The 12,095-nt window shown below is 31.5% G+C and overlaps 1 protein-coding gene across 7 annotated transcripts in view; it reads right to left on the reverse strand.

The window, feature by feature from the left end:
* VRK1 (VRK serine/threonine kinase 1) overlaps window positions 1-12,095 on the reverse strand; it is a 120,885-nt gene that overhangs the window by 19,297 nt on the left and 89,493 nt on the right. For 4 of the 7 annotated variants that reach the window (XM_074291345.1, XM_074291342.1, XM_074291343.1 and 1 more), the window contains 4 exons: window positions 11,669-11,801; window positions 10,569-10,689; window positions 10,167-10,225; window positions 7,619-7,797 (listed from right to left, as the gene is read on the reverse strand). In XM_074291345.1, coding sequence (XP_074147446.1) covers window positions 7,619-7,797; window positions 10,167-10,225; window positions 10,569-10,689; window positions 11,669-11,801 — 492 coding nt within the window. Of the gene's footprint in view, window positions 1-853; window positions 931-7,618; window positions 7,798-10,166; window positions 10,226-10,568; window positions 10,690-11,668; window positions 11,802-12,095 lie in introns of all 7 variants that reach the window. The other 3 variants (XR_012486618.1, XR_012486619.1, XR_012486620.1) reach the window with 1 other exon arrangement.

A 12,095-nucleotide genomic window follows, 5' to 3' on the forward strand; every position in this document is an offset into this window, starting at 1 on the left:
GCAGGTTGAAGGAAGGAGATGGTCAGAAACAAAACACTGGTAAGGAAGGGAGGAAGGATAAGATGTAAAGAGAGAAACAAGTACAAACTGGGGGAGAAAATAGGATGGAGGGAAATATACAGCTGGTAAACATAACTGTGAATGTAAATGGGATGAAGTCTCCCACAAAACAGAAACAGATAGCAGATTGGATTAAAAACCAGAATTCTAACATATGTTGTTTACAAGAAACACATCTGAAACAGAAGGAAACACACAAAGTAAGGGTAAAAAGGTTGGAACAGAATATATTATGCTTCAACTAAAGCAAAAAAAGCAGGAGTACCAATTCTGATCAAAGTCAAAGCAAAAATAGATCTCATTAAAAGCGATAAGGAAGGAAGCTACACTTAACAATACTAAACATATATGCACCAAGTACATCCAAATTCTTAGAGAAGTTAAGTTGGTTATAGGATGAAATAACAAAACTGTATCAGTGGAGAACCTCAATCTCTCCCTCTCAGAATTAGATAAATCTAATTACAAAATAAAGAAGGGAAGAACTTTAAGGAGTGTTGATGTGTATCCTGGGAGATGTTAAGCTCCCTCAGAGCTTAGTTTTGTCAGAACCAAATAGTACTAAGATCCAGGAAGGCAAGCTCTTCCTTAAGAGCTGCTGCTCTGAATGCTAGCTTCTCTCAGCTTTCTGCTAAACACTTCTATTAAGGAGCTGGCAGGTTTATTGCCCTATTGCACTGTCTGTAATTTGAGACACTAACTATATTCAATGATAGTTCTCTCTAACTGCCCTTAGCTTCTATCTGCCACTTACTACTGTCTTCTGCCATGTGGCATCTCTGCTGTCTCTCACCTCTGCCTTCTTGTCTCTGCCTTCTGCCTTCCCACCTTAGGCTGCCAACAGATTAAAAATCACACCAAAGTGGCGAGCTGCCAATAGAGAAAGCATTTAGAGCACATGCATGAAAAGGAAAATAGTTATATAATGTGTATATAATAAATCTGTGCATGCATTGAGATAATCTTGCTAACATAAGACACCATTGTTACTTTATTTTACATAAAATCCTCTTTACATCAGAGAAGGGCCACTTTAAGAAACAGATTTTACTCCAGTCTATGATTCTTGCTTTTCTTGGGCAGTTTTAACTACTTGGAGAAATTCATGAACTCACAAGGAGGTTAATTGAATCTTAGAAAATTTAAATATCCTCTGGAGAAAATTAAATAGGGATAGAAAGGAATATATCTTCATCTCAGTGGTACTTAGTACCTCTACTGGTACCACTGGCCATTTATTTGATCCTTACCACAAACCTCTGGGAATATGAATTCATTTTCATGAGGGCAATTTGAAAGAGGTTAAATGACTTGATCACACATCTAGTTAAGTATTTCAAATTCAAGTTGTTTCCTAACAGATATCTTCAAGTAGCTTCTACTCTAAAAGAGTACAAGTCTTAAAATATTGTATTTCCAAAACAGCTGGAGTTATATCCAATAATAACTTATCTGGCAAAGTTGGATATAATTAATCCTGAATTTTAAAACTGTATATCTGATAAACTTAAAAAACTTTCAGAATTAGTAACAAAAAGGACAGAACTCAATGGAAAATTCGATATTAAAAAAAGCAGAAGAAATAAAAGGAAAATATTAAAGACTAATAATATTAAAGCACTCATTAAGATCAAATTGTTTACTTGTCTCATATATGAAAAAGTTATCATTACTATAATAGTTTGAAAGAAAGTTTGAGGCTGAGTTGTTTATAATGGGGTGATCCTAAAAAAACAAAATTAGTAGGAAATGCAAAAGGAAACAATTATATTATTAAATGCAATATGAAAGTAAGAACTAATACAGAAGAAGCAAATGAGATAAAAGGCTTGTAATGTTGGAACCTTCACCCTCACCTGAGTTGAAGAAGAAACTACATATAAATCTGGAAGGGTATAGAAGTCTTATGGACACACAAAAAGATGAGAAAGCTGGAAGACAAAACTGGAAGACAAGTAAGGGAAGAATTTTTTATGGGGGTAAGTAGACTGAAACTGGGGGTTGGAGAGGGAAAATATAAGGTAAAAAGGATAGAGTAAAACGAGAGACTGAAGGATAATTTCATAAAGACCTAAAGAGACTTACTTGAACTGATTCTACATTAAGTGAGCAGAACCAAGAGAACATTGTACATAGCAACAAGATTATGTAATGACCACATCTAATGTTTCTTTTCAAAAATGAGATGATTCAGATCAATTCCAATAGACTTATGATGAAGCCATCTACATTCAGAAAGAGGACTATGGGGACTGAATACAATATAGTATTTTCAATTTTGTTGCTATTGCTGCTATTTGCTTTTTCTTTCTCATTTTTTTCTTTTTGATCTGATTTTTCTTGTGCAACATGATAAATGTGGAAATATATTTAGAAGAATTGTACATGTTTAACCTATATTATAATGACTACTTGCTGTTCAGAGGAGTGGAGTGAGGAGGAAGGAGGAAGAAGAATTTGGAACACAAAGTTATGCAAGGGTGAATGTTGAAAGCTATCTCTGTAAGTATTTTGAAAATAAAAAAACTATTATCAAAAAAAGGGAGGTTAAGAAAAAAAAATGATAAAAATAAGATGAAAGAAAATTACAAATAAAAGTAACAGAATAACAAAACAATATAAGTTTTAGCATATGATTGAAATACTCCTAGTAATGGTAGTAGTAGTAGTAGTAGTAGTAGCAGCAGCAGCAGCAGCAACAACAAAAAAAAGATAATGATGGAATACTACTGTCCTATAAGAACTGATTAATTTGATGATCATTGAAAGTCATGAAAAGGTTTGCACAAAATGAAGAGTAAACAGCCAAGAGAACACCGTATGCCATAACATTTTCAAGAAGGACTTTGAGCAACTAAGTCATTTTTATTACATAAGCTAAAAATAAAGGACAAATAAAGGACAAAAATAAAGGAAGAAAGATGTTATCTGCATCCAGAGACAGAACTGAAAAGTAGAACTATGTGCAGAATAATTTTGCATATACAGATCAATGTATGTACACCTATCTATCTGTGTCTAATGTAGTCATGTGTGGAATGGGGGCAGTAGGGCAGGGGAAAATAAGAAATTTACATGACGATTTTTATTACATATTTAAAAGGAATAGCAAATTGTACAAGATAGATTTTTATGTGCAATCTTTTTTTATTTAATTACTGTGTTATGACAAGGCTTGTTTTGAGAACTGAAAATAAAATTTGTAACTAAAATTTAAAAATTTGTTAAAAAGGGGGGGGGGGGAGTGAGGGGAGAATTCTGGGAAGCTATTAGAGTAGGTTAGTAAATTTTTAAGCTCCCAATTACTCCACAAATAGAACAAATTTGCCAGTGTAACAGAGTGGTTAAAAAAAAAAAAAAAAGCAAAACTGGGGTCCTCCAGATACAGCCCTAAAATATCTGAAAAAAGACCTCAGGCTAGAGATTAACCTGCAAATACACATTCGAGCTAGCTCCACAGAAACATCAAGTGGAGACCCTTTGGACTAGCTAGATGTAGATGGAGCCTTAGCAGGAACCACAGAGACTTTCATCTCCCAGACACTTAGTAGAGTGAGGATTTGAGTTCTGGAAGCTTGTGAGAACCTCAGTTAAGAATGTCAGGACCAGCTGAGTTTCAATAGCCTTGGGCAAGAAGGAACCAGGACTGGTTCTGGTGCTGGTGCTGAGGCAATGAGGCAGGGATTCTGCTGGCTGCAGGCACTTACATGAAAGCGAAGCTCTTGATTTGGGGTTCTTGATCAGAGGAGAGGGAAAATTGAAGGGAAGCTACAGACACTACCCTTCCACCCCATAATTAGAAGTACTTACACTAATACCTCTTATTAAAAAAAAAAAAAAATGAACCAGCAAAGAAGAACCTACCACAGAAATATATTATAGGAACAGGAAAGACCAGAAGTGCATTATAGTTAAAAAGGGGGAAAAAAAAAAAAAAAAAAAAAAGGCAAGCTTCTATCTCAAAAAGTAATGTGAAATGGCTCCCTGCCCAGAGAAAATTTATAGAAATCAAAATTTAAAGAAATTAAAAGAATTTTAAAAATCAAATGAAAGACACTGAGGAAAAATAAAAAATAGTAATAAAAACCAGCCAGGAAAAACAAGATTATGAAAAAAGTCTAGAAACTAGAAAAGGACGTACAGAGTCTCAAAGATGAAAATAATCCTTTGAAAATTAGAATCAGGGAAGGGAAAGCCAGTGAAGCTATGAGAAATCAAGAAATAACAAAATATTATAAAGAATGAGAAAAAAGATTAAAATGTGATATATGATGTGTTTAAAGACTCACATCAACAATAGGGTAGCTTAAAAGAAAAAGTGGCAGAGTTAAGGTTAAAAATAGTTATCATGTTTTACAAATAAAGTGCAAAGGAACGAGACACAAGGTATTGGGGGGGGGGGGAAGAAGGCTTATGTTCTGAAAAACAACTCACATCAGGAATGGGTTCAATAGGCAACATTACATATATATCAAGAAGAGTATAGCACCCTCCAAAATCTATAAAGAAATGAGGAAAAGATGGATGGATGGATGGATGGGGAAGCAAAGGATGAAGGAAAAAGACAAAGGGAGGATTTCTTGGGTGGGTGGGAGGTTAAGTAATAGCAAGACAACTTAAGGAACAGAATTTAATTTAAAAGTCAGCAAAGATGGGAAAGATGTGTGTGGATGTGTGTGGGGGGGGAGTGATATGTATGAGTATGTGGGTATATGTATTGATCTACATATGTGAACATAAATATATATTTTCTTAACTATAGCTTGCTTGGGAGTAAGTAAGATGTGCAGCAGAGAACCAAAGAATAATTTACAAAGAAGTAAAGGGAAAAAAAAAAAGAACATTCATGAATATAATTTCTTCTAATAATATATATACTTTCTTGATCTGGTAATTTGTTGTTATATATTTTAAATCCTCCCTGATGTTCTGCTGGGTATATGACAATGTTCTTTTGTTTTGTTTTATTTTGATTTGTGTTTCTTTTCTGTTTTTCTTTTACTTTTTTTTTCCATATAAATGTAATTAAAAAAAAACTGAATGCAGAAAAGAAAATTGGGGATATCAACGTTTTGAAATAAAGATAAGGGAAGAAGAGGGCTCATATAAATCACCTCTATTTTATTAATAAAGAAAGAGCAAGATTTTCAGCTGAGAACCTAACGAGATGAAAAACTGTAGAAGACTTAAGGAGAAATAGTTTAGAATAGTTTCTGTGGGGAGTGATTGGTGAAGCGTAAGCAAGAATGTCTTGCTATAATAATGACCTAGTTAAAGCTAGATAACACAAATTTGGAGTGTCCTCAATCAGTAAGGATGTCTGATGACTTCTAGGCCCATCCAATCAGCAGCAAGAGAGTAAGAACATTTTAATGCTAATTTTACTATGTAGTGGGAGATGAGACTGGTTGCTTAAAGCCTTAAAGATTTTTGTTTTAACAAATTCTTTTATTTTTTTAATTAACAAGTAACAACTGCAGTAAAATTATATTCTGTATACATATTACATAGTTAAATATAAATAGTCTGAATACAAAGTAATTTACAAAACCCATAGCAGATATAGTTAGATGGAAGTGTGTGTGTCTAAACGTAGGAGCAAAAGAAATGGATCAATCAAAGCAAAAGTGATGCATGGTTCACTTGCAGTGAGTCAATAAATATTTATTAAAGGCTTACTTTGTGCCAAGGACTGTGTAAAGTACTAAAAAATACAAAAAGAATGGCAAAAAGAAAATCTCTGCTCTCAAAAAACTTCCAGCAAAATGGGAAAGACAACATTTATGTCAATTATGTAAACATAATGTATGTTTATGTAATTTATGCAAACAATTATATAAAAACAAGCTACATATAGGATAAATTGGAGATAATCAATAGAGGAAAGGCATTAGAATTAAGGGGGATTGGGAAAGATTTTTTGTGAAAGGTGGAATTTTGAGCTAGGATCTGAAGTTAGTCAGCAGGTAAAGAAAGATATGACATATAATCTGACCTGCATTTTAGAAAGATCAACTGAGTGGAGAATGGGTTGGAATGGGGAGAGACTGGTTCTTATGACATATTAAAAGAACCAGGGGAAAGCCTCTATGAGTATTTTTGCATCTATAGAGATGCTTTATAGAAATCTTATATGCTTATCTTATAGAGATCTACAGAGATGGACAATAATAATTAGCACAAAATGAAAAATTATGGAAAGGTTGTGAACTGCACCAATAAAAGATATGGTTATCGAGATGAGATCACAATTCACTTAAATAAAAAAATATGGTCTTTTTGCCTAAATATTTAAAATCTAATAGTTCCTTAGCTAAATTACTAATTTGTTTATCAAAAGTGGTATATTAACTTTCTGGCTTTCAGTACAATTTGGAATATTTTTTAATATAGTGCACTGTTTCAAAGAAAAGATCATATGTACATATTACATTAAAATATATGTATTACATTATACATGTTAAATGCTATAATGATTATATACACATAATATATACATTAACATACTACCTCTACAAAAATCTTACTCTAATAAATCATTGTATAGTGGTAACCCTGTTTTTTAAAAGCAGGGCACAAGTTTTGGCACATACTAAACCATGTGTGTCAAGTACATCTGTGTTTCAAGGAACAGCCTCCTCACCAGGTCAGCCATAGAGAGATAACCTTTTTTTAGATTTCACTAAAAGAAAAGCTCCTTACAAGTAACAATTATTTTATCTTATTGTGCGTATTTATCCTTAGCATAACATCTGACACATAGTAGTTACTTAATAGTTAACTAATTCTGCAAAAGAAATTCAAAAAGACTCTCCATTTAAGGAAGATCTATTAAAAAACAAACAAACAAACAAACAAAAAAACCCACTACTACTGAAAGTAAATAAGCGTATACATACAATAAAAATTTGTTCTTTAAAAGGAAAATAAGAAAGCCCAAAGAAGTATTTTTATTTCCCACAATCTTTCCATAAAAATAGCTCAAATTGTTCACTACTATTTCCATTAATTCTATAAATTTCTTTTGAGAATTCCTGCTTTATATATAAAATTTTCTAAAGCAATTTGTCTATGAGGAGCACAAAATATTAAAGAGTAAATGGCAAACATTCCTTAATCCATATAAAAAGAGAAGGAAAAACAGCAAACAAGATAAGCATGAAGGAATAATTCAGAAGAACTAATACATATATGATAGTAATAAATTTCCAAAAAGTCTCTATCTTTGCAATTCAGCCTAAAATGTTAGGACCTCAAATTTTAGTGAAGAAGTAATTAAGTAATTAATGTAGCAATTTTTGTAGTATCATACCTAGTAACTGTACACAAAGTTATCCTTTATACAAATAATTATGGACAATTACATATGAATATTAAGCTAACAAATGTCTTCTTTTGCAAATGACAAAAATAAGATTTAACTAATTAATAATATAATTAAAGAAACAACATAATTAAATCACTTTTGCGGTGCTTCTACAATTATGAAAACTACTTCCAACATCATTAATAACCACTTTAAAATTCACACAAAAAAATTTATTTTATCAGAAGTTACCTTTAGTCCTATTTTTGTTAGCAAATCTCCATTTTCCAAGATGCACAAGTCCAGTTTGCCATCATCCTTATTTCCTGTAGCCTTTAGCCCTTGCAAAAGAATTTCTCGTAAATTCTGATAATGAGGTTTTTCTGCGTAGCCCAATAATTTCACTTCTTCCATATACTTAGCAATTTCATCTAAAAGAAAAAATATATATTTCTTTTTTAATTTATTCATTTACCATAACCAATGATTACTTGCCAACATAATTCAATTTATTATATTTTTCAACCTAATTAAATTTATTACATTTAGGTTTCTATAGTCCAAAGCTGTTAAAGGAATTAATATATTTGAAAGAAATTCTTTGAATTTTTAAAATCTATTTATTAAAAGAAAAGTACAATTTGGATTTAGGAACCATAGGATCAATAACTTTTTAAAAAATCCATTCTCTTGTATGTTTTCATAGTTTTGACATCAATACAAAGATTATTAAAAATGCTTTTATAAAAATAACAAGAAGTTTTTAAAGGTGAAAGAACATTTTTTTTAAACTACAAAAAGTACTAGTTGTAAAAATAGAAAAGCTAATCCATGGAAAAGATTAGGTAAACAAGCTCCAGAAGTAGGTGAATTCAATAGTGTAGTGTTTGTTAATTCAAGGACACCAATTACTGAAGTAACAACTCTTTATTCAACAAAAATTGATTAGAGAACTGGAAAGCAGTTTGCTGGAAGTTAGGTCTAGATGAACATATTATATCCTATTTACCAACTATAATCAATTAAGAAGCACACATTAAACATGTACTTTGTGCCAGGCATTGTTCTAGGTACCAATAATAAAAAGACAAAAATTGCCTTTAGACTTTACATTCCATCAAGGAAATATGTACAGATGTAAGTAAATACAAAATGGATATGAGGTTAAGAGAATATAAAGTACTAGAGCTTATTTTCTAGCTGAGAAAAGAACTTGTACACATATAAGTAAATACTAAGATGGATACAAGGTGAAAACTTCACACAGAAGGCGTCACATGAACAGAATCTTTGATGGAAAACTGGGGTTTCTAAAGCAGCTAACTGAGATGAAGACAGAGTAAATTCCAGGAATGGGAAAGAGCCAGCAAAAAAGGTACAGAGATAAGGGATAATAAAAAGCCTAATTTGATTGTACGATGTAATGCATGAAGCATTGAATGTGTAGGTATATATGTATGTATGTATGTATGTATGTATGTATGTATGTATGTATGTCCTATAAAAGGGAATACTATAGGTTATTATCTGGTGTCCATTGGACACCATGGAAAAGGCCTCAAGAAATCATCAACTAAATGACAGACCCACGATTTAGTGGGCGGCTTTACTTGCAAATCTAAGCTCCAAAAACCTGTCACACTAAATCAATGTCAGAGAGCTGAACAAAGATATCAATCATATGAAGTTGTTGTTTGTCTTGAAGCTATGTTTAGGCTAACATGTACAGCTAGTAAGTGTCTGAGGATACATATGATTTCAGATCTTTCTGACTTCAGGCCCAGCCTTTATGCACTGAGCCATCCAGCTGTCAGGGTAACCTATACATCAAAGAAAGAGGAAAGGTGTCTATATATATATAAAATATTTAAAGCAGCAATTTTATTGGGAGGGAAGGTGAATGCAAGCATGTATTAAGAAGCTATAACTGTGCAAAACATTTCAAAAATACATCTTTTGATCCTCACAACAACTCTATTACTCCTTTTTACAAGTGAGGAAAATGAAGACGACTAAAGTTATGTAACTTTCCCAGCCAGTATGTGAAGCTGGATTCGAACTCAAAATTTTCTGACTCCAGTTCCATCCAAATGTTCAAACCCAAAATTGGAAACCAAGAGATAACGTCAGAATGGCTAAATAAACTGAGGTATATAAATTAGTTCAATCTTTAAAAAAATAAATAAATAGTAACATGGAAACATTCAGTTAAAATTAAGAAGACTTTCATGAATTGATGCAGAGTAAAGTGAGCAAAACTAGAACAATCTGTGTAATATTGACACAAAGAAATAACTTTAAAAGACTTTGAAAATCCCATCAACACAGTAATAAATTATGAATCTAAAAAAATGGAAATGAAACATGCTTGACCTTCTGCCACAGAAATGATAATGAAAAAGACATATTTTCAAATATGGTCAGTGGGGGAATTGGTTTTGCCAGACTATATACATGCATAAATATACTTTTCAGAATTTTTAAAAACTTGATCAACGGGGAGAAAGTATGAAGTAGCAATAGAAGGGGGAAAACTTTGCATCAAAAAATAAACCCACTCACCATTTATATTATCACTATAATTTTTTTAAGTCATAAATTACTTGTGCTACATTGTTTTTATTTTATGTTTAAGTTTATAATACATGTTAATTTCATGTAATAAATTTGGGGAGAAAAACAAAGACTGCTTTCCATAATTCTTAAGTGTTCTCACAATATGTTACTGAAATTTCTGAGGTTAAGAGAAATTACACTGTTATTACAATTTTTCCCCAAAAAAAACAAAAAAACTTCCTACCTGGCTTATTTTTCTCAGGAAAACACTTGTCCATCAAATTTGCAATATTTTCTCGGTAGCTGAGAAAGATCAAAGAAAAAAATAACCATTTAAAAGTCTCATGCCATAAGTGGGTTGTTAATATTAAGAGGAGGCAGAATAGCATATTTAGGATGGACTTTCATGATATCCTAGATTTCCTAATGGTTTTTCTTTTTGTAAAAGAATACATAAATAAGGGCACATGCTTAGTCTACTTAATTATTTGTATTTATGTTACTGTTAGTTAAAACTATTTTTCCTCTCATAGCAGAAATTAATCCAAATATTCTTGCCCATTTTAACTTTTAAAAATGTAAATATGATACAATTCTATTACAATGTAGTCTGATAAAAAAAAAAAAAAATCACATTGTCCTCCACCTGATTTTGGAATCTCTGACATAGTTAGGATCTTTCAAATTGTCTTCCCAAGGGAGATGGCCACTGAGCCACTGGATCATGCAGTAACCTAATATTTCCAAGTCACCCCGTCTTGATGGTGCTGAAATATAAAACAAGTAGAGGATTATGCATGATATTTTTAAGTAATTACTTCAAATATATATAAGACAAATTAGAAAAAAGTATGTAATTAATCTTTTATCATAAATATTCCATGCATTATTTAAAGGAAAAATAGGAATAATATTATCTTCATATAACAGAAATCTGTAATAATTCAATAACCAACTTTGAGACAAACAGACCCCCCCTCCAAAGAAATAAAAATTAAAAAGATTTCATCAATATGCTGGTTTCAGTGTTATTTTTAAGAAACACTGGTACAATCAAAAGATCATTTAGTTCTTTAAAGAAGAGGTACACTTTTCAATTTATACTTTTTTGTAAGTATGATTACCCCAAAGATATTAATTGATATGTCCTTCAAAAAGACATTTGCCTTTTTTATACAATACCTAACCAATAAATGTATAAGCAATTTTCAGTAAGAATTACTTTTTAACATTTGGGAACATTTGGTCAAACTATAAACAAATTCTTAAAGAAAACTCAAGAAACTAGAAATATTTTCTCCAATAAAAATAAGAATGGTACCTAACATTTTTACAGAATTTCTATGTTTACAAAACACTTAGCAAAAGAATTTTACTTTATTATTAAAGCAACTTTTCTAAAGTTACTATTATCCCCATATTACAGATAAAGAAACTGAGGTAGATGCTAAATGACTTGCCCAGAGTCACAAGGCTAGTAAGTAACTAAATTTCAATTCGTCTTCTTGACTGAAACTCCAGAAAGTGGGCCATCTACCTGTCACACAGTTAAAGAAGCTCTCCATTTGAAAGAGAGGAAAAAAAAACAAAAACAAAAAACAAAATAAAAAATAAAAACTTTAAAAATAAAAAATTACCTAATGCTAACCTTATGTCATTTAATTTTAAAAGTTCTAAATCAAAAAATTAGGGCTCAAAATACTTTAGCAGTTTTAAAAATACTAACCTTAATTAGTATTTACTTACCCACACCCTTATGCGCATCAATACTTGTATACTCAATGGTTCCATCATGACATCTTTTAGGGTCTTCTCTGTATTCTTTATGAACTCCGTCTGGACAATATCGGTAAGCGAGGCCATAATCTACTAAATATACCTATAAATTCCCAAATATCACACTAATATTAAATCCAACCACATACACACACATACTAACACACACACTGTGTCTTTCTGTGTCTGTCTCTCTCTCAAATCCCAGAAACAAAATACAACAAAATGTCTTTATATCCCAAAAGTGAATTAATATAATAGATTGTATATGCAGTAGACTTCCTCAAAGATAGCTTAAGCCAAAACACAATTTTTTTTTTTCATTCAAAAATAATTTATTAAATAATTACTACAAGAACTATGTGCTAGACACTAAGGAAGGTATAAAATTTAGACA

Source organism: Sminthopsis crassicaudata, chromosome 2 (genome assembly GCF_048593235.1).
Source record: "Sminthopsis crassicaudata isolate SCR6 chromosome 2, ASM4859323v1, whole genome shotgun sequence".
NCBI lineage: Eukaryota > Metazoa > Chordata > Mammalia > Dasyuromorphia > Dasyuridae > Sminthopsis > Sminthopsis crassicaudata.